Source organism: Cucurbita maxima, unplaced genomic scaffold (assembly GCF_002738345.1).
Source record: "Cucurbita maxima cultivar Rimu unplaced genomic scaffold, Cmax_1.0 Cma_Scf00032, whole genome shotgun sequence".
Taxonomy (NCBI): Eukaryota; Viridiplantae; Streptophyta; class Magnoliopsida; order Cucurbitales; family Cucurbitaceae; genus Cucurbita; species Cucurbita maxima.
This window is the reverse complement of record NW_019272048.1, coordinates 215,621-235,433: the sequence shown is the minus strand read 5'-3', so window position 1 is coordinate 235,433 and position 19,813 is coordinate 215,621. Positions and strand designations below refer to the sequence as shown.

At 39.5% G+C, this 19,813-nt stretch overlaps 5 protein-coding genes across 9 annotated transcripts in view; 2 read left to right on the top strand and 3 right to left on the bottom strand.

The window, feature by feature from the left end:
- Nucleotides 1-655: 655 nt before the first annotated feature.
- Nucleotides 656-6,836, bottom strand: LOC111466939 (probable transmembrane GTPase FZO-like, chloroplastic). Of its 2 annotated transcripts, none has more exons than XM_023111629.1 (11): nucleotides 6,192-6,836; nucleotides 5,544-6,097; nucleotides 5,238-5,306; nucleotides 4,158-4,355; nucleotides 3,633-3,764; nucleotides 3,313-3,399; nucleotides 2,780-3,211; nucleotides 2,508-2,675; nucleotides 2,054-2,284; nucleotides 1,667-1,782; nucleotides 656-1,142 (listed from the first exon to the last, which is right to left on the bottom strand). In XM_023111629.1, exons 1-11 carry the CDS (start codon nucleotides 6,685-6,687, stop codon nucleotides 860-862), a joined length of 2,766 nt encoding a protein of 921 aa, XP_022967397.1. In that variant the 5' UTR covers nucleotides 6,688-6,836; the 3' UTR covers nucleotides 656-859. The 2 variants fall into 2 exon arrangements, with proteins under 2 accessions (XP_022967397.1, XP_022967398.1); XM_023111630.1 differs by having other exon boundaries at nucleotides 5,544-6,075; nucleotides 6,192-6,283.
- Nucleotides 6,837-7,269: 433 nt separating this feature from the next.
- On the top strand, nucleotides 7,270-9,925 carry LOC111466942. Its single transcript, XM_023111636.1, has 5 exons — nucleotides 7,270-7,423; nucleotides 8,474-8,841; nucleotides 8,930-9,013; nucleotides 9,095-9,166; nucleotides 9,576-9,925. The coding sequence occupies exons 2-5, from the start codon at nucleotides 8,539-8,541 to the stop codon at nucleotides 9,771-9,773; spliced, it is 657 nt and encodes a 218-aa protein (XP_022967404.1). The 5' UTR covers nucleotides 7,270-7,423; nucleotides 8,474-8,538; the 3' UTR covers nucleotides 9,774-9,925.
- A 154-nt stretch (nucleotides 9,926-10,079) lies between these two features.
- On the bottom strand, nucleotides 10,080-12,677 carry LOC111466940. Of its 3 annotated transcripts, none has more exons than XM_023111631.1 (6): nucleotides 12,587-12,677; nucleotides 12,394-12,519; nucleotides 12,182-12,304; nucleotides 11,342-11,542; nucleotides 11,097-11,261; nucleotides 10,080-10,532 (listed from the first exon to the last, which is right to left on the bottom strand). In XM_023111631.1, exons 1-6 carry the CDS (start codon nucleotides 12,632-12,634, stop codon nucleotides 10,209-10,211), a joined length of 987 nt encoding a protein of 328 aa, XP_022967399.1. In that variant the 5' UTR covers nucleotides 12,635-12,677; the 3' UTR covers nucleotides 10,080-10,208. The 3 variants fall into 3 exon arrangements, with proteins under 3 accessions (XP_022967399.1, XP_022967400.1, XP_022967402.1); XM_023111632.1 differs by having other exon boundaries at nucleotides 12,394-12,531; nucleotides 12,587-12,641; XM_023111634.1 differs by lacking the exon at nucleotides 11,342-11,542.
- A 791-nt stretch (nucleotides 12,678-13,468) lies between these two features.
- On the top strand, nucleotides 13,469-16,018 carry LOC111466971 (chloroplast stem-loop binding protein of 41 kDa a, chloroplastic). The gene is made up of 6 exons (XM_023111662.1): nucleotides 13,469-13,952; nucleotides 14,044-14,165; nucleotides 14,926-15,028; nucleotides 15,120-15,258; nucleotides 15,334-15,611; nucleotides 15,691-16,018. The coding sequence occupies exons 1-6, from the start codon at nucleotides 13,566-13,568 to the stop codon at nucleotides 15,871-15,873; spliced, it is 1,212 nt and encodes a 403-aa protein (XP_022967430.1). The 5' UTR covers nucleotides 13,469-13,565; the 3' UTR covers nucleotides 15,874-16,018.
- A 117-nt stretch (nucleotides 16,019-16,135) lies between these two features.
- The window catches only part of LOC111466972 (DAR GTPase 3, chloroplastic), a 4,165-nt gene continuing 487 nt past the window's right edge, over nucleotides 16,136-19,813 (bottom strand). Inside the window, exons 2-9 of one of the 2 annotated variants that reach the window (XM_023111663.1) lie at nucleotides 19,587-19,724; nucleotides 19,364-19,480; nucleotides 17,812-17,955; nucleotides 17,642-17,728; nucleotides 17,218-17,333; nucleotides 16,903-17,084; nucleotides 16,694-16,751; nucleotides 16,136-16,610 (exon numbers count right to left, since the gene is read on the bottom strand). In XM_023111663.1, coding sequence (XP_022967431.1) covers nucleotides 16,487-16,610; nucleotides 16,694-16,751; nucleotides 16,903-17,084; nucleotides 17,218-17,333; nucleotides 17,642-17,728; nucleotides 17,812-17,955; nucleotides 19,364-19,480; nucleotides 19,587-19,724 — 966 coding nt within the window. In that variant the 3' untranslated portion in view covers nucleotides 16,136-16,486. The remainder of the gene's footprint in view (nucleotides 16,611-16,693; nucleotides 16,752-16,902; nucleotides 17,085-17,217; nucleotides 17,334-17,641; nucleotides 17,729-17,811; nucleotides 17,956-19,363; nucleotides 19,481-19,586; nucleotides 19,725-19,813) is intronic. The other variant, XR_002714465.1, reaches the window with a different exon arrangement.

Here is a 19,813-nt window from a genome sequence, read left to right as displayed (position 1 = left end):
AACTTGCTTACTTTTATTTCAGTGTAACGGCCCAAGCCCACTACTAGCAGATATTGTCTTTCGAGCTTTCCCTTTCGAGATTCTCCTCAAGATTTTTAAAACGCGACTGTTAGGGAGAGGTTTCTACACCCTTATAAAAAGTGATTCTCTCCAATCGATGTGAGATCTCACATTCAGACTGACCAACCTCACTCAATAAAAAGCCCTCCAGACACATGAAGGGTAACTTTCAAACATCATTGTCTAGCTTTGTCACCCAAATGATAAAGAAGGGTGAAGAAGCATTCACGCCTATGAATATTTGTCTTGTATTAACTGTATATTTATTTACCATAAAATCTTCAACGGATCTAAAGGAATCAAACCAAGAAGGTGAAGGAATCAAACCAATAAGATGAAGGAATCAAACCAAAAAAAGTTGGTCCCTCCACTTTTCTCCCAGAAGTTTTGAGCCAAACAGAAATAAGTAAATAACATTCCAACATATGAGGTAGGCGTGTTTTCCTACAAGACTTTACTTCGGGGAAGTTAAGGAAAGACAAGACAGTTCTGTACAGAATCCATAACAGATCATTTGAATGCGTTCCTGCTTGCATTGTGTGATGATTTGTGATACTTAAGCTTCAAAAGTTCCATCAAGACAAGACTTATCACCAGATACCAGGCACCGTTGTACCAGGCACAGCTCAAATCCTGCTGTGTCTGTAGTTATTAAAGAAATTTTCAGCTCTTTTTGAGCTGTGGACATTGCCCAACAAGGAATCCAGAAAAGATGGATCAGGGATATGAACATTATACTGTGACGTCGTTACATTTAACATATGCGACTGAGGAAACCCTTTAGATATGGCTTGTTTAGTCATGATACATGAAGACTTTGAATATCATTTTGTAATTTTTGTAATCTTTTTCCAACATTGGACAATTCATCTTGAATCTCCAATAGTTTGTCTAACCTATTTTGTGCTTGATCTCGATACGGCTTGCTTATGGTGCTCACAAATGCTTCCAAATTTCGAACTGCTTCATTGAGATCCTCCTGCATAGCAGCTTCGAGCTCTCGAGCAAATCCATCTGCCGTTCTTTTTACCTTACTAATCAACTGTTGCCTACGAATTGGAAAGTTCGAAATTGCCCAAAATCTATCAAAGAGAACAAATACCTCGTCAGAACTTAGAAGTTCAGATATTCTTATTAAAATTAAGTCGTTGCTCCAACAAAAGCATAGTTAAAGAAGTGGCAAAAGATGCATCAAAATTGTTAAATATCGGGTAAGCTCTACCGCACCTAAGTTACAGTTGAGTACACACAAAAATGTAGGGCCTCCCATACCATGGAGACTTCCATGGAGGTATCCAGATATGGCATTTAGAAGCTTAGTCCCGAAGATGTCGACCATGATAAAATTATAGAACAGTAGTTGGTCTTTGGGTACGGAAAGGAGCGAGTCTTAGGTTGGGATCGAATTTTGGGTAATATTCTAATTTCCTCTTGTATATGCCATAACTATAAATTACTTGATTTGGAGGTCATGAACTAAAGTCGAAAGGATTTGGTATTATGGAAAGGAAAGTCGGGACGAGCTGGCTTTGACAAAAAAGAGAAAATATGAAAATTTAAAAAGCGAAAAAATAAGGTAAAAAGGATAAAGGAAGATGCACATTACCCGCCAGCAGAACAAAGGCCAAGAGCAAGAAGATCTTCCGTTGTGGTGGGAAGTACTGAAGTCAGAAGCGAAGCAGAAAAACCAGCAGCCCCAAGTCCACCAAAAGTTCCCAAAAACTGAAGTTGGAAAAAGCATATTGAAGATCAGATGCCATGTGGTTTGATGATAAAGCTTTTCAGTTATAACTAAAGATCACTGAGCGTCCCCGACTCGTGGAAAAAAGAAGGAACTTTAGACCCCAAATTAGCAATGAATCATAAACTTCATCTCACTATAATTTAGTGAAAAAGCAATCTACAGATAGCATTCATTTTCCATTTAAAATAAATAAATAAAAAGTTCTTAATGTGGAAAAATGACCAGCAAGACTTAGGAAGAAGCTCTCACCGCTTCACGAATTTCTTGGTTAAACAGTTTGGAAGCAGCACTCGGACTAAAATTCTTAATTACTTTCAGGCTTAGATCATCTACTTTTTTCAGCAACTCATAGGTTTCAGAAGGCATCTCAGTAGTCGGAAAGACGATAGATGGCCATAGTTTCTCCAAGGATTCCTGGTACATTCTTCCTTCCTGAGCATTGCCTGATTGCAGCCAGGATTTATAGTCTTGGAGAAGTTTCTATAAGCCACATAAATTACCAAAAAAAAAACAAAAACAAAAATCAGAGAACTTGTGGGGTCAAGATATAACAAGAAAACTGAATGGAAGTATCAACAAAGCTTTAGGAGAACACTTTAGACATGAACAATTGGAGATTCAAACTGTACCCTGAAGCTAAGACAGAATTAAAGACGAATCAACTACCAAAGCAAAGACGAATTAAAGACGCTGAAAATGTTACTTGTGCATCGGATAGTGCTAGAGAAATGATGTCATTTGGAATCTTCAAGGTAGCTGATGCAGTGGAAGACTTTTCCCCTTTCAAGACATAATATGCAGCTATATCAACATTTGATAATTCTAATGTGGATTCTGTGAGCTTCATAATACGTGATTGGGTAGAATCAATCTGCATTTTTACATAGAACCACGGGACAGTAAATAAAGATAGAAAACACTTGCATTTCTACCTAAAGAATAATTGAAAAGTAGAGTGAATGGGTATATATATACCAGTGAAAAAGCTTGTCTTCTCCAAGTGATACTTTCGTTTTCCATCTTTGTTCCATAATTTCTTACGCCATCAACTAATTCATTTAAAGACGCCAAATCCTGTTTGGCTAACTGTATGTCTTGTCTCACGAGAGTTTCGGCTGCAGAAAGTAGCCGTTCTGCGATTGAAACAGGTGTTTGAAGTTTAAGCTTCATTCTTTCCATTCCATTACTTGTTGATCCATCTAAGAAGCTGTACAAGAAATTTTCAAGTTCGTGGAAGCTACTGCCTCTCGAATAAGAATTAGAGGGCAATAAGGCTTCGCCACTCTCCAGAGAAGCAGAAAGTTTTTCTTCCAGAGCAGACCGTGCAGATACTGGAAATACACAGACGTGTTCAGCATTCAACAGTTTCGCTGCATTTTCCTTGACAAAGGATAGGGCTTCCTCCAGCTGCAACCAAGCAACAAAAATTGCAAGGATAAAACAAAGCTCAGAATGCCTCTAACGATTATATACTTTAAAGAAGTACACAAAGAAAAAAAAATTTAAACCTCGTGGCTATTCTGATAAAGGTCAGATTTATTCAACACGAACACCACTTTCTTCTTCCACTGCTGTGTGTAACGAAGAAAATTAACCTGAAAGTAAAAACCATGGATGATTTATTCAAATGTGTAGAAGTTCACAATCTACGACCGACAACGATTTTTTCTTGTGAAAGTATAAAAGTATAGGCTCCTCAAAATGCCTGCTCCATGATTCTCTCCCCAGGTATGAGTGAAAGGTAATAACTAAAGGGTCCTTATAGTTAACCAGGCAGGACATAATAAGCAAGTGACAAGGATAAACAGACTACTTCAATGGTTCATGCCTCACTCTCGGTCAATGGGCGATCAGCAGAGATAACAAAAAGCAGCAAATCTGCACGAGGCACAAATTCCTCCGTTAGCCGTTGTTGCCTTTCAAGAATGACGTTAGTACCAGGTGTATCAACAATGTTCATCTGCATTAAAAAAGAGTTGGAAAAACTACGATTAGACATCAAATTACACATGTTAGTATTCAAAGATACAACAATCCAGACACACACGGATGTGTAGATATACATTAAATATAGTCACACAAACGTGGCCATCCCAATGGATGGAGATAAAGTAACACTTCAGATCAGTCTAAGTTTCTTGTTAATGTCTTACAAAAACATTGTTCCGAGTAGTCTAAACTCTGTTGCTGACCACAGTAATCTTTTGTAAAACTTGTAAATTGGTTTTGCAGAGAGAGAACAAGTCAACGAAACGTTCCTTTTTTCCCCCCTCTTTTGTGCGTGTGAAAAAGAACATTCATCACAAAATGAGGACATCCCTTCCCAAGTCAAGAAGGGTATGTATAAACTCACTTCATTAAGGATGGGAGCAGGAAGATAGCATATATATTGACCATCTGGATGTCGTTCACATTGTTGTTGTTCATTAGAACTTAACTCGGAGAACCTCAAGAAAGTTATCTCATTAGTCGTCGGAACAACCCCATCTTTTAGATATCTCCTTCCAAGCAATGCATTAATAACTGTTGACTTTCCGGAGTTAAATTCACCCTGGTAAAAAATAGAGAGCATAAAGTCTTAAAAGACAAAGTGTACCAAAAAAAAAAAAAAAACAAAGTAGAATGTAAGATATCATTAACAAGGGAAATCGTTACTCCCTCAATTGTCTAAAAAGAATTATGTAAGGTTTAAAGGATGATAAATAGGAAAACAAAAAGATGGTTTGTTAAACGGATAACGTTTGTTCCCCTTGGTTGAGAAAAGGATAATGTAATTTAAAATCTAAAGTAGGGAATAGGAAGAAAAGGATAATGATCAGTGCCTTGACAAAAAGAACATTTTTCAAACTACTACCCAGTTGAATAAGGCGGTGCAATCCCATCTCCAACTGAGACCACTCGACCGATCTCATCCACTTTCAAATTCGTATAAAAGTTGGTAATTCTACTTTCTAATAAAGTCATTAGTTCCATAATTCCGGGAGAGAATTCCATGATTCAAAAATGGTCTCGAGTCAAGGGAAAATGCCGCTCCTGATAGATCCCACACAGATCAAAAGCGGGCTTCTTTAGGAAGAAAAGAGTGAAAGTAGGAGCGCAGCCCTCGTTCTCTTGACTGTTCAAGATAGCATTGAGCTTGCTCAATGAAAGTCCTTGCCATTTCAAGCCTTGATTAACTCGGGCCCCATGTGAATTAGCAGGGAAAGAGGATTCATGTTTGGCCCCAAACATCATGTAAGAGTGAGAAACGTTTTAGTGTAAAAGGCAAAAAGGTCGTTCATTCTTTCAATAATTGTCGAACCCAAAAGACGGGAAAGGCCGGGTTACTTCTAGATTCTTTCAAATGAAAAAGAAAATGAATTTCTTTGAAATTAGGGCCAATACCAATGTATATCCTGCAACCAGAGTTTGTTGAAGTTCAGCACACAATTACCACTATAGCCAGCATAAATGGCTCATCAATTTGTGACACTGAATCATTGAGCAGCGAAACCTCCGCCATCTGCCATTTAAAACCATCAAAGATTGAGGAAATGAAGATCATATCAATAACTACAACGGTCAAAAATGAAGATACTTGGACTTTAGTTTGAAAATCAACTACCAAACCGAAAAAGTAGTTCTTAAAAACTTCAATTTTGTTTTTGAAATTTGGCTTAAAATTGTGTGAAAACAAGCATAATTTTCAAAAACCGAAAACAAAAACGAAATGGATCTCAAACCGAGCCTAAATGATCACCAGTGGAGCAGCTTTCTGAATAATATTTATGGCTTCACGCAATACTAATTTCTCTGTAACTATGACTTGTTTTTCTCTATCTTCCAAATTAGCAAATCCAGCTACTTGTGTTGCTCCAAGAGCACCATTGGCCATGTTCAAGTTCAACGAACCAGACGTATTAATATCGTCCTCCTTTCTTCCACTGTCTGTAAATGTGGAGTCAAATAATTTACCAACAGCATCATCGCTAATCAGCCTCAACGCTTGCAAAGAGATTACTAAGCCACTTGCACCAAATTCCAGCCATTTTAAAGCTTCATGAAACGTTGTGTTCTTTCCATATGAGGAGAACGGTATAAATATTGGTATCTTTACATTCATGAACACAGAATCTGTTGTTGTCATATCAAGCTTCTCTTTATCAAAATCATATAAAAGAAAATCAGCACCTTCAGATTTTGATGCATTTACAGCTGAAATTGAGGATTTTACATTCCTTGCTACCAGAGGTAGAAACAGGGAATCCGATGTAGAATCCAGCATGGTGTTCCTGGCCACAATAGGAGGAAGACCTGATTCAAATGAATTTAAAATCATAAAATTCATATATTCTATGCATCAGTACTCAAACTTTGTTCTATATTTTTGAAACAGTCTAAATACAACCTTGATCGGAGAGGAGAACTCCACTGGCATTAACGGCAGTGGCAATGTCGACACGCTCAGCTATCAACAAATAAGCTCGATCTCCGACCACCGACTTCAATTTACAGGCAGCTTCGTAGAGCTTACCGCCACCGCCTTCGCCAGAATTGAGCACCACGATCCGAACCCACTTGGACAAAGCCCGATCGATCAAATCCAACGCATCCCCACCGCCCAAAACCTCGGCTACATCCAATTGCAGCACCACACAAGGCACTTTAATCTCCGGCCGCTTGAACCCACTTGGGAAAAGAGTTTTAGGTTGTGGGTTTTCTAGGGTTTTAGGAATCAATTCGCTGGATTGAAATGGGTTCTGCGAAACGGAATTTATGGGAAAACGATGGCGTCGACGGCGGGAGGGCTTAAGAACAGGAGGGTGAATTCGGAAGGAAGGAATTGATTTGAGGAAGAGAGGAGGGGAATCAATGCGGCAGACGGAGAGGAGTCTCATATCCATTAGAATTAGGTAGCGCTTTCGCCGATGACTGAAAATTAAACGGGGGATGTTCGGGAAAAGATCATCTTATCCTCTTCAATTGGCGCAAGCTGTGCGCCAATTGAACAGAACAGATTGCCTTGCGGGGATTTTCTCTTTCCTTTGATGGAAATTAACATGGCTGACTTCGATTTTGGTTGTGCTGTCAACAATTTGTTTTTTTGTTCAAACGTTTCAATTTACACTCACTGCACCATTAACACCTGCTGTCATGCTTGTCTACTCCTAATATTTACTATTTATTGTTATGTTAATACGAAAGTTTATGACCGGTCATCAAAATTATGTCTACCTTCATCAAGGCTAAAATATCTCAAAATGCATTAGACGAGAAGGCGAGTAATTGTCAATATGCTATCAAAATCGTTGTTACTGCTTATTCGCTTTTAGTTTAAAACATTATTTTCTTTAAAATTGTTATCAACCTATTTTCTCATTCACGTTTTCTAAAATATTTATCTCAAATGTGATCCGAGGTTCGAGCATACATGAATATTATCCATAAAGTTCCAATTTCACACAACAACTTATTAAATACATCATTTGGTTCGTTTAACGATGAGTTAGAGAGGGTCTGATGAAAAGACAGCGTCAATCGTCACCTACTATTCACCATCGCCATCTTCTTCTCTCCATACTCGCTTCTTCAAGGCTCTCGTCGGCTTCTGCGTCTGCTTTTGCTTCTACAGCTTAAGAGGTGCTCCATTCTTTTTCACGTTTTGAAGTTCTAGTACTGGTTTTCGTTGTCTTACCTTTGTCTGTCCCGAACAATATTTTGATTTTCTGGGGAGTTTCTGCTTTGCTAGGTTTGTTACTTGCCTTATTCTAACTCGCTGCATGTACACTGTTGAGTTTCTGTGAAGTTGCTTCCTTTAGTCTATTGATCTATTGTGATGAAATGGCGTTGTTTCGAGCTTTATCAGGAAAAAAATTGTGAGATCTCACGTCGGTTGGGGAGGGGAACGAAATATTCTTTGTAAGGGTATGGAAACCTCTCCCTACCAGATACGTTTTAAAAACCTTGATTGAAAGCCCAAAAAAACAATATTTGCTAGCGGTTGACTTAGGCTATTACAAATGGTATTAGAGCCAGACACCAGGCGATGTGCCTACGAAGAGGCTGAGCCCCGAAGGGGGTGGACACACAAGGCGGTGTGTCAGCAAAGATGCTGGGCCTCGAAGGGGATGGATTTGGTGGGGTCTCATATCGATTGGAGAAAGGAACGAGTGCTAGTGAGGACGCTGGGCCCCGAAAAGATGTGGATTGTGAGATCCCATATTGGTTGGGGTGGAGAACGGAACACCCTTTACAAGGATGTGGAAATCTCTTCCTAGCAAACGCGTTTTAAAAACCTGGAGGGAAAGCCCAAAGAAGACAATGTCTGCTAGCGGTGGACTTAGGCTGTTACAAATGGTATTAGAGCCAGACACAGAGTGATGTGCCTGTGAGGAGGTTGAGCCCCAAAGAGGGGTAGACACAAGGCGGTGTGTCAGCAAGGACGCTGGAGGACCTTGGAGGGAGTGGATTTGGTGGGGTCCCACATCGATTGGAGAAAGAAACGAGTGCCAGTAAGGACGCTGGCCTCCGAAGGGGGGTGGATTGTGAGATCCCACATTGGTTCGGGGGAGAACGAAACACCCTTTACAAGAGTGTGGAAACCTCTGCCTAGCAAATGCATTTTAAAAACCTTGAGAAAAAGCTCAAAGAGGACAATATATATAACCTGTTTGATTCTGACTTCGCTAGGAAAACCGACTCATTTTTGTCAAAGAACTTCATATCCAAAGGCACAAAATCCCTCCTCCTTGCAAATGGAGCTGCCGGACCTTCCCTGCTCTTCCTCAAAGAAGAGAGCAAAGAAGTTATACCCTTCTGTTACTCGACGGTCTGAACGGATTCGAAATGCCGTTATTCCATTTGAAAATGACTGCATCGAACCTGTGATTGAAGAAATAGCTTTTAGTGAGACTGAAAAAGATGATGAACCACCAGCTGAGGAGAGAAAGCATTTGAACGAGCCGAACTCGGGCGAACGGGACTTGCACGGAAAGATTGATTATGTAGTCAAACTACTCGAAACTCAAGAACGAACCATAAACGCATTGAAAGCTAAGGTGCCAAAGCATAGGAATTGACATGATATGTTTTGAAGTTCATTTTGCTCTATGATTTTCTTTTCATTGGTTGTTCAATGTCTAGCAGAATGATGAGAATCCATTGTTGAGTGAAAGCTCATCACCAATAGATGTCAAATACAAGGGCTTGTACTTCGAATCCCAGAAAAAGGTTAATTTTGTTATTTTCGTATTAATGAATCTCGATTCTCATTCGTATATCTATGAACAGTACCATCTTAATGTATGTCAGGTTCAAGCCTTAATCGACGAAAACCATCAGCTTACTCAGAAGTTGGAAACAGCTCTTTGTAAAGTCGAAGCAGTACGTACCGTTGATTCCATGCTCTATACGATAGATCATTGCAATTGTTAGTTTTCAATGAGGGATTTCTAATAAGCGTGAGTCATCAACTCGCGTTGACTATATCCTACCGATTGAATGGTCCGGTGAAGTGTTTGGATTGTGACGACGTAGGTGGTTCGCTACCTGCGACGTCGCGAGAAGTCCACTGAATCTTATCATTTAGAGGAAGGAGAAGTCGTAACAAGGTTTCTGTAGGTGAACCTGTGGAAGGATCACTGTCGATGTCTAGACATCAAACGACCCACGAACGGGTTTACGAACTTTTTGTGTCTGGGGAGAATTCGTGCCCCATCCGTTGCTTAAACCAAACCAAATCAACATGATTTTTTAGTATTTGATGGGAAGTTATTTTGTTTGATTTGTGTAGTATGAGAAAGGGAATAGAAATATTTCTGAAGTGCTGGAGAAAATGAAGGATGTGATCTTAGTCTCCAATCTCACAAAAGTTACTGAATCAGCTGTCAACGCTTCTTCTCGAGCAATTCGTGATGCTATGTCTCCAGGCACGGGTCGTGACGCCGAGCGTTCCGCAGCTAAGAGAAAGAAAATGACAAAAACAAAGTGAAAAGAGCTGAAAATGTTGCATTAGTATAAACTGTCTCTCTTTTGTACACGAAACTCGTCCTCGTCCTCTGTTGAGCTGTAATGTATATGTTTTAAGACTGACTGATCTTGTTTATCCAGTTATGACATGTTTCGGAGGTTGTTCAAACGGTATTGCCATTCGCCCCTAAATGTATAAGTAGTATAAAACAGGTTCCATATGCTACACAACAAACGACAATAAGCTCTCCGACTCAGCTCATGAATCGTGCAATTGTCGGAAGCGTCTAGCATGGAACCTGGTTTAATAGTAGACGAATACGACAGTGTAGAAAATGCTATGACCATAGATTTATTTCTGAACTAAATGCAGTGAAGATTGAGTTAACTTGGTTACAGGATTGTGAACGAGAAGCAACTGACGTTCGAGCCTGCGTTTTCTGGTCCAGAATCACCTCTACTCTTCTTGGTGGAGTTCATCAAGAGAGGTAGAAAAGCTAAAATGATCAGCTCTAGATGTTTGAGTAATTTCTTTGTCAATACAGTCACGTTGTCCCTGTCCCTGTCCTTGTCCTTCAGCTTCTTTGACAATGGCAGGTGGTGATGCCGAGAAGTCCAAACACATGCCGATGGCTTCGTCGTAAGATAGCAAAAGATCTTGGGATGTGAGCTGGTGATACTCCGCAAGCTGGTAAAGGCATTGATTTTCCCTTGTTAAGTTTGCATTTTCGTTTGCTAATCTTGATTTCTCAGCTAGCAGTGCCTCCATTTGAAGCCTAACCTGATTTACCACCGAAAGACGGTTAGAAATCACGATTCTCCATAATGGTATGATATTACCCACTTTGAGCATAAGCTTTCGTGGCTTTGCTTTAAGGCTTCCCCAAAATGCCTCGTACTAACAAAAATGTATTTTTTACTTATAAACTCATGATCATTCCCTAAATTAGCCAATGTGAGACTCCCTCCCAACAATCCTCCCCTCGAACAAAGTACACTATAGAGCCTCCCTTGAGGCTTATGGAGACCTCGAATAGCCTCCTCTTAATCGAGGCTCAACTCCTTCTTTGGAGTCCTTGAACAAAGTACATTCTTTGTTCGACACTTGAGTCACTTTTGACTACACCCTTGAGGCTCACAACTTTTTTGTTCAACATTTGAGGATTCTATTGACATAGCTAAGTTAAGAGCATGGCTTTGATACCATATTAGGAATTACGATTCTCCACAATGGTATAATATTGTCCACTTTGAGCATAAGCGGGGACCTCCCAACAATCTTCAACACAGGCATAGACAGAAGTGGAAAGGAAGAACAGATAATCATCATAATAATGATACGAACCAGATCATCTTCTTCCGGTCTGACCCCAGTGGAAACACCGTTGCGAAGTCTCCTATTCTCTTCATCAAGTATGGCGCATCGTTCTTGCATAAAACATATATTGGATTTTAATGATTTTAATTCTCTTGCTAGAGATGCTGTTTTTGTTGCCATTGCAACTGCAAGCTGGAGAAATGCAGGCCAAAAGGTTAATATTGCATAAGAACTTGTTCAAATACAGATGACAACAGAGGCAAGGAACCAACATTTTTAGCCTTTTTAAGGTTGTCTGTTGGGTTTTGCTGGTTTTCTTTCTCTAAATTATCTTCTGAGCAATGAGTATCATCATATTTTCTCTTTGTTGCTTGCTTGGACTCCAAGAACTCATGCTCCACCTCGGAGTTCTTGAGGTTGCTTTGGAAGATCTCCGTCAAGGTTGGTGGTGCTTGAACCAGATCCTTAGCGCCCTGGAATCAGCCCTCAAAATCAAATCTTAGTTTTGTGTGTCTATGAATCACGATTCTGTACAATAGTTTGATATTGTCCACTTTGAGCATAAGCTCTCTTGACTTTGCTTTGGGCTTCCCCAAAAGACCTCAAACCAATGAAGATGTATTATTTACTTATAAACTTAAGACCATTCTCTAAATTACTCAACGCGGGACTTCCTCCCAACAATCCTCTCCTCGAACAAAGTACACTATAGAGCCTCTCCTGAGACCTATGAAGCCCTCGAACAGCCTCTCCTCTTAATCGAGGCTTAACTCCTTATTTGGAGTCCTTGAACAAAGTACACCCTTTGTTCGATATTCAAGTCACTTTTGATACACCTTCGAGGCTCACAACTTCTTTGTTCGACATTTGAGTATTCTATTAATATGGCTAAGTTAAGGGCATGACTTTAATACTATGTTAGAAATCATGACTCTCCACAATAGTACGATATTGTCCATTTTGAGCATAAGCTCTCAGGGCTAAGGGTGTCCCTTACTTATAAACTGATGATCTTACCCTAAATTAGCTTAGGTAAAACTCCCTCCCAACAATCCTCAATACAATCCTCAATACAGAATACAAAGAACGGAAGAGTGGAGAATGGCGTGTACCTGCAAGGCGTTATCCAAATTGTTGGAAAGCTGAGACAGAGTATAGCCAACAGAGTCGAATCCTCTCAGCAAAAGCAAAGAATCTTCCTTCAATCTCTTTACCCTTTCCGATTTGTTCATGTTCTATCCCCACAAACCATGAATTTTCAAGCTCCATTGACATGAAAAAAGCTGAGCTCAAAAACGAAGAACTGGAAGAGAAAAGCACTCACAAGATTTGAAGATTTGGCATTTCGTTGCTCAAGAAGCGAGTCGACCCGACCTCGAAGGGAGCTCCAGAAACGCTTGTCGGAATCAGGGCTGGGCAATGGGGGCGAACCCATGAAGCTGGTCGGTCCCTAAGAAATCAGCTGAAAATGCATCAGAAAATGAATCCGACACGACAAGAGTGTCCAGTAAACGAACCTGGTTGGGATGTGAAGATGATGATGGAGACTCCACAGACGGTTCCATGAGGTAGAGGAAGAAGGTTGCAACGGCTAGTCTTCAAAGAAATGAAGATTTAAAAGTAAATTCAAACTCAAAACGGGTGGGCACAGCTCACTTGGTAAATATGAAACAATTGGATAGGACGAATTTAATAATAGTTGTTCTTTGACTTTTTCATAGCTTACCATCTTCTCTCTTTAATTAATGTGCCTAATTCAACTTAAATTAAATTAACTCATTTATGAAACAATAATACTAACCCTCTTTCATAAATTATTGTTTGCATAAATGAGTTAATTTAAGTTAAATTAGATTATTCGGAGAAATCTTTTGGATCAACTCAAAATTTTAGATTGGTTGGGTTGACGACTCGAACCATCCGAATATAGTTCACCACCTAACTTTATATTTTCGAGTTGGGTTATTAAGGTGTTCTTTTAGAAAATTCTACTTATCCCAATACATGTTTCCACATAATTAAAGTAACAGGCATATTACTAACACAAATTATAAACGTCAAATATTTTTAATTTTCATAATAATAATAATCTTATAAGTAGAATAGATTTAGGTTTGATTGTCAATTGCTCGGGAATGTCAACCCGCAAACTGACCTTAATTTTTGATTTTTCAATCCTGCCTACACCGGAAAAAAAAAAATAATTAACTCAACTGAACTTTTATGATTTTGGTTGAATAAACTAAGTTGATTGGGTTTTTGAATCTTATGGACATTCCTAATACCGATAACTATCGTTAAATCAAATAAATCGACATAGAGATTTTAGACTTTCACTCTAAAATATTTTATTAGAAAGGAGAATCTACATTTATATTTGTAAAGTGGTATAATGGCCATGACAAAATGATTGGCCGTTATCATCCATAATCTATCTGATAGCTAAAAGAGCTGATTCTCATCTTCACACGGTCCAGCTCAAAATTCTTCGATTCCATGGCTGCTCTCGCTTCTTCTTCGTCTTCCCTCTTCACCTCTAAGCCCTCCATTCATCTTCCATCTTCCCTTTCTCCATGTCTTCTGCGTTCATCAGTCTCCCCAATCTCTTCCCCTTCTGCTCTGACATCCTCTTTCGCCATTTCCCATTCCTTTCTCCCTTTTCCCTCCTCTTCCAGACGCTCCAATGTCTGCTCCTTCAGTGTCAGGGCTAGCTCTGCTGACAAGAAGAATGTCTTGATTGTCAACACAAACAGCGGCGGACATGCCGTAATCGGCTTCTATTTTGCCAAACAGCTTCTGGGTTCCGGCCATGAGGTCACAATTTTGACTGTCGGTGAAGAGAGCTCCGACAAGATGAAGAAACCTCCATTTAACAGATTCTCAGTAAGTCATTTATGATATACTCACAACCCAGGGAGCTCGAAATGAGTGGTGGTTAACTAACTGTGTGTATGTTTTGGGATGTTTTTTTTAGGAAATTGTGAGTGCTGGAGGCAAGACGGTATGGGGGGATCCTGCAGAAGTTGGGAAGGTTGTGGCAGGAGCTTCATTTGATGTGGTATTAGATAACAATGGCAAGGACATTGATTCTGTGAGGTTTGTGAATTCTGCTACTTTCTCACTCTTTCTGGTGGATTGTTCTTGATAAGGTTCTTGTTTTGTTGATATCAATCCACCTTTAAAGCATGGCTATAACACGCCCAAGAACAGCAAACATAATCTTGCTTTAAACATAGAATCTGTTTATGAAGATTACTCTTTTTTACATCCAGTAAGGTAAAAGGGATTTTTGTGAAATCCCACATCGGTTGGGGAGGAGACCGAAACACCCTTTATAAGGTTGTGGAAATCTCTCCCTAACATACACGTTTTAAAAATCTTGAGGGTAAGTCCGAAAGGGAAAACCCAAAAAATGACTATCTGCTAGCAGTGGGCTTGAGTCATTACAAATGGTATCAGAGTCACACTGGGTAATGTGCCAGCGAGCGAGGATGCTCTTCTCCGAAGGGGGTAGACACGAGGCGGTGTGCCAGCAAGGATGCTGTCCCCGAAGGAGGGTGGATTTGGTGGGAGTCCCACATCGGTTGGAGAAAAGAACGAGTGTCAGCGAGGACGCTGTGTCCTAAATGGGGGTGGATTATGAAATCCTACATCGGTTAGAGAGGAGAACGAAACACCCTTTATAAGAGTGTGGAAATCTCTCCCTGATAGACGCGTTTTAAAAACCTTGAGGGTAAGCCCAAAGAGAACAATATTGTCAGGGTGAGCTTGGGCGGTTACAAATTTAAACCCTTAATCCGCTAGAATCATACTGGAAATCAATCTAAGCTGCCATTTGGCCTATATTTTGACACAGGCCTGTTATTGATTGGGCAAAGAGTTCTGGTGTGAAGCAGTTTCTATTTATCAGTAGTGCTGGGATTTATAAGCCAACTGATGAGCCTCCCCATGTTGAAGGGGTAAACATTACAGTGATCCTATCAGCATAGTAGATGGATAGAAGGCAGACACTTACAGAAGGCTAATAAATCTGCATAATTACTATGACAGGATACTGTTAAAGCTGATGCTGGTCATGTTGGTGTTGAACAATATATTGCTGAGGTTTTCAGCAGCTGGGCTGTTTTCCGTCCACAGTACATGATTGGATCTGGCAACAACAAAGATTGTGAAGAGTGGTTCTTTGATAGTAAGAGCATACATATTTATAAACATTTCTAACCTTGATTGATGAGCTCATGGACTTGATAAATTCTCGATGCAGGAATTGTCCGGGACAGACCCATTCCAATTCCAGGCTCTGGGATGCAGCTGACAAACATCGCACATGTCAGGGACTTGTCTTCTATGTTGACACTAGCTGTAGAGAAGCCGGATGAGGCACACGCTAACATATTCAACTGCGTGAGCGATCGTGCCGTGACTCTTGATGGAATGGCCAAGCTATGTGCTCAAGCAGCAGGGCGTCCAGTTAACATTGTACATTATGATCCAAAACCAGTTGGGGTGGATGCAAAGAAAGCTTTTCCTTTCAGGAATATGGTGAGTAAAAGGAAATAGCTTCTTTGATGCTTTAGGGGTAAACATAGAAGATTCAGAATTTACCTATTGTTTTTTGCAGCATTTCTATGCGGAGCCAAGAGCAGCTCAGGAGATCTTAGGGTGGAAAAGTAGCACAAATCTTCCTGAAGATTTGAAGGAGCGATTTGAAGAGTATGTGAAGATTGGCAGAGACAAGAAGGCTATTAAGTTTGAGTTAGATGATAAGATACTTGAGTCCCTAAAGGTTCCAGTAGCTGCTTGACCGTTCTTTGAATAATCGTGCACAACAGTACTGGCCATCTTACAGTACTTCTACATGTATTCTCATTTATTGTACTTCTATCAACTTAACCAAATAACGTGAGATTCAGAAGTGAAGTAATTGAGCTTTCACTTCTGTTGCCCCATTTCTGATCTTTGCATTACCAGAAGATAACAAAGAGCACTCTAGTTCTGATTCATTCCTAGTGAAAATAAATCCATTTTTTTGCCAGAATTATAAAAAGCCAAGACAATGTACAATATGCAAAAACTTAGGACCAGCCTGATAAAGATATTTGAAGTAAAGTATTATGAATTTCATTAGGGATACAAATGTCGGTTAACCAAAAAGATCGTTTTAATTGCACGAGTAATATAAGAACATATAATACATTGCTTCACAAGTTAATCAGACTCCTTGCCATGCATGATGGACTCCAATTTTGTGCTTCCCACGACTTCGCAAGTCGAAAAGCAATATAGACATCATGAATCTTTTTCCATCAGTTGAAAGTTTCTAATAATTCTACGCCAGGTGGTTTTAATCATTTATATGAATTGTATGAGTGAGAAGCTGAAATTCTGACCTTCAAGCAAAGCATCATCCAACAGCATTATCTAGGAGGCCTCTCCAAAGCAATCCAACCAAACTTTCCTTTGCGAAAATCTGATAAGATGCGGAAAGCTGCTTGATGACTGTCCCCGTTGAACAATTGAAGTGCTAACTTTTGAACAAATCTGTCACCAGCAATTTGTTTTACGCGTATAATAATAATACTAAACTAGAAATGAAAAGTTATTGATTAGCATATGATACGTACGTGTGACCACATTGACCGTCTGCATCGACTTTATATCGCTTTTGAAGCGATTCTATACCTGGAGATTTGTTAAAGCTAGTGTCATTTATTAACTAAGTGATTAGAAATGATTTGACTATCAAGTAATAGTGCAGGAATATTTTCAGTACGACCAAGAGAGATACTTGAACTATTTGAATGTTCAAGAGATCAAAATATTTCCATGGTACCTACTGACGGAAGCTTGGTCAGAATCTGTACAAGTATGGCAGCAACATCAGCAGCATTGTAGGACTTCTCTCCAATGTCATCGCATATAGCAAGCTTTATTGCGGCTGTCTGGTCGCTAATCCGCATTGGTATAATACCAGGAGAATCAAGCAACTCAAGATCTTTGCCAAAACGAACCCACCTTGTACAAGAGAATGGAAACAAGGAGACAGTTAATCAAAGAGCTTATACAAATGGCTTTACAATTGATTCCTCCCTCGTTCCCAGCTTGTACATCTTAATCAAAACTATTGAAAAAAGAAAAGGTACCATACCTCAATTCTCGAGTGACACCCGGTCTTGGAGCTGCTGGACACATTCGTCGTTTCAGCAAGCGGTTGATCAGAGATGATTTTCCAACATTAGGATATCCAACTATTCCAGCACGAACCTGTAAATCACTAAGGTTGTTCAGGTCATGTTCTGAAAATAATTCTGATTTACTATTAAGGATAAACCCAATATAGCCCCTAATCTTCACATATTTCTCTAGCACAGAAAAATATCCTCTTCAGGCTAATAATATGATTTGGGCTTAAGCTTAAATGTCTTTTGGTGCTTCTGTATGTCTGTTTATGTCAATATAGAACGAAAATCATTTATGATTTACAGATGATTTGGCATGGAAAGAATTATAGATATATAAAAACCTTACAAACAAGCTTAAGCATTAGAATTTAGTGAATTCATGCAACCAACCGCGCGAGGAAGTAGTCCTTTAGCTCTACGTTTGACATTGACATCTGCTGCTAATGTCCTGGCCAACCGCCCTAGCTTCATTGTGCCCTACAGTTGCCACATGAGAACATTAACAACTATTACACTGTCAAACTCCGTATGCTCAGAAAGAATATAGTTTGCTTAGATACCATTCCGAGTTTCCCATTTGAAAATACTACTTTTATTCCTCGTCTCGTAAAATAATCTGCCCAAGCATTCCGGTCCGCTGAAGATATCATATCTTCTCTGTTCAGTACCAATATTCTTCTCCTATTGCCAAGCCATGCATCCATCTAATCATGAAAATGATGAATAAATTGTAAATAAAAGAAAAAACATGGTCTCCTAATCTTTTAGTGGCAATGATGAATCAGTGTAACATTAAAGCAACTCTAATAGTTGTTAAGCTTGTTTGTAATCTTGATATTTTTCACTATACCCAATGTTATCGTGCTATTTGTGTATCTTATAGTTTTTACCCCTTTTTCATTTTACTTTGTTGTATCTTCTAAACAGTTTACACATTGTTCTACATTGCTTTAAATGCATTATGTTAGTCTCAGACACTGTGCAGAGAGCTCTCTTTTTCATCAATATACCATTTTTTTCTTCTCTTAATTGTACATGGTATTAGAACTTCAAGTATTCTAGAAGCTTCAAACAGTGTCTTCCATCAGCACGGTGCCTTCCTCTAGCACTTCTTCCAGTGACAGTGATCGATTACCGACGAGAAGCTCTACTCCAGTATAGTCATGACTCCAGTAACAATCCAAATAAGTCCTCACTCTCTTTCTAGCCCTTCATCAAATCTGGCTCTACTCCATTAGTCATCACTCCGATAACAATCCAAAGAACTCCTCACTCTCGTTCTACCTCCTGTTCAACAAAAACCACAGCCATGTCTCTTCCTTTCTCCACACAACAAACAGGCTTCAATGCCCATGTAACAACCCGAAGCCCACCGCTAGCAAATATTGTTCTCTTTAGGCTTTTCCTTCCGAGCTTCCCTTCAAAGTTTTTAAAACGCATCCGCTAGGGAGAGGTTTCCACACCTTATAAGGAATGCTTTGTTTCCTCTCCAATCGATGTGGGATCTCACAATCCACCCCAATGTCTAGCTCTGATACTATTGTAACGTCCTGAAACCCATCGCTAGCAGATATTTTCCTCTTTGGGTTTTCCCTCAAGGTTTTTAAAATGCGTCCACTAAGGAGAGGTTTCCACACCTTTAAGGAATGCTTTGTTCTCCTCACCAATCGATGTGGGATCTCATAGCCCACCCCAATCTAATACCTACCAAATACCCCAGCCAAACACCTCTATCACTCTACCCCATAATCTGCTAAATTCCCCTCTTCTGTTTTCCTCCCAAATAAATTTTGCTTGTTAGCCTCAGGAACTGTGTGCGGAGAGCTTTATATTTTTCATCAATATTCCTTTCTCTGTCTTCTCTTTATCGTACAATAGTCTGTATTTAAGCCAAAAGACTTACAACCTCTGGACTTTTCTTCACTTCTGTGACAATATAGCAGGGGTACCAATAGTTATGGATGCATACTAATCAAGTTAAGAACTGAAAACATTCACATCAGATCTCCTAAACATTTCAATAAAATAACACATAAACAAAAACAAACAAAAAAATTGCGAGTCAAGAGTATAATGAATGGAATGAACAAAATCAGAACTTGGATGCAAAACCTGTGGGTGACATGTAGACATGGGTATTCTAGCATCTCGAACCTCTATCACAACATCCATCAGCCTAAGTTGATCCTTCAGCTCTTTTTCTGTTTTTGCTATATGGCCAGGATACCACTGCCGAGTTGCCAGCAAAAAAATGTAGGGGAAAAAATATATACTCTTTAGCATATTCATCAAGAAACTTCTTGCACTATTTGCATTGCCAGAATGTTTGGCATACCTGAACGGGACGCAATGGATTCGTCCAGTAATACAAATCAGCTTCAAAATCAACCCAATCTTTCTCAACTAGGTCGCTGTTAGGCGCACCTTTGGTGCTCAAATCTCCAAGGAAATTTGATGTTCTACCACCAACAATCTAAAACATTTTGCAATTTCACAACATTATTCAATTACCACAAAAAATAACTTCTATAAAACCTAACAAAAAAAAAAAAAAAAAAAAAA

What these genes read in the sequence shown, in the direction of transcription:
- LOC111466939 (XM_023111629.1), bottom strand. Translation starts at nt 6,687, where the DNA reads ATGGATATGAGACTCCTCTCCGTCTGCCGCATTGATTCCCCTCCTCTC. An exon ending in GCCCATTGACCGAGAGTGAG is followed by an intron (nt 3,400 to 3,632) that starts GCATGAACCATT and finishes TTTTACTTTCAG; the next exon opens with GTTAATTTTCTTCGTTACAC. An exon ending in TTTATCAGAATAGCCACGAG is followed by an intron (nt 3,212 to 3,312) that starts GTTTAAATTTTT and finishes GCTTGGTTGCAG; the next exon opens with CTGGAGGAAGCCCTATCCTT.
- LOC111466942 (XM_023111636.1), top strand. Translation starts at nt 8,539, where the DNA reads ATGGAGCTGCCGGACCTTCCCTGCTCTTCCTCAAAGAAGAGAGCAAAG. An exon ending in ACTTCGAATCCCAGAAAAAG is followed by an intron (nt 9,014 to 9,094) that starts GTTAATTTTGTT and finishes AATGTATGTCAG; the next exon opens with GTTCAAGCCTTAATCGACGA. An exon ending in CTCTTTGTAAAGTCGAAGCA is followed by an intron (nt 9,167 to 9,575) that starts GTACGTACCGTT and finishes TGATTTGTGTAG; the next exon opens with TATGAGAAAGGGAATAGAAA.
- LOC111466940 (XM_023111631.1), bottom strand. Translation starts at nt 12,634, where the DNA reads ATGGAACCGTCTGTGGAGTCTCCATCATCATCTTCACATCCCAACCAG. An exon ending in ATTTGGATAACGCCTTGCAG is followed by an intron (nt 11,543 to 12,181) that starts GTACACGCCATT and finishes GGCTGATTCCAG; the next exon opens with GGCGCTAAGGATCTGGTTCA. An exon ending in ACCTTAAAAAGGCTAAAAAT is followed by an intron (nt 11,262 to 11,341) that starts GTTGGTTCCTTG and finishes GCATTTCTCCAG; the next exon opens with CTTGCAGTTGCAATGGCAAC.
- LOC111466971 (XM_023111662.1), top strand. Translation starts at nt 13,566, where the DNA reads ATGGCTGCTCTCGCTTCTTCTTCGTCTTCCCTCTTCACCTCTAAGCCC. An exon ending in AAGGACATTGATTCTGTGAG is followed by an intron (nt 14,166 to 14,925) that starts GTTTGTGAATTC and finishes ATTTTGACACAG; the next exon opens with GCCTGTTATTGATTGGGCAA. An exon ending in AGCCTCCCCATGTTGAAGGG is followed by an intron (nt 15,029 to 15,119) that starts GTAAACATTACA and finishes TTACTATGACAG; the next exon opens with GATACTGTTAAAGCTGATGC.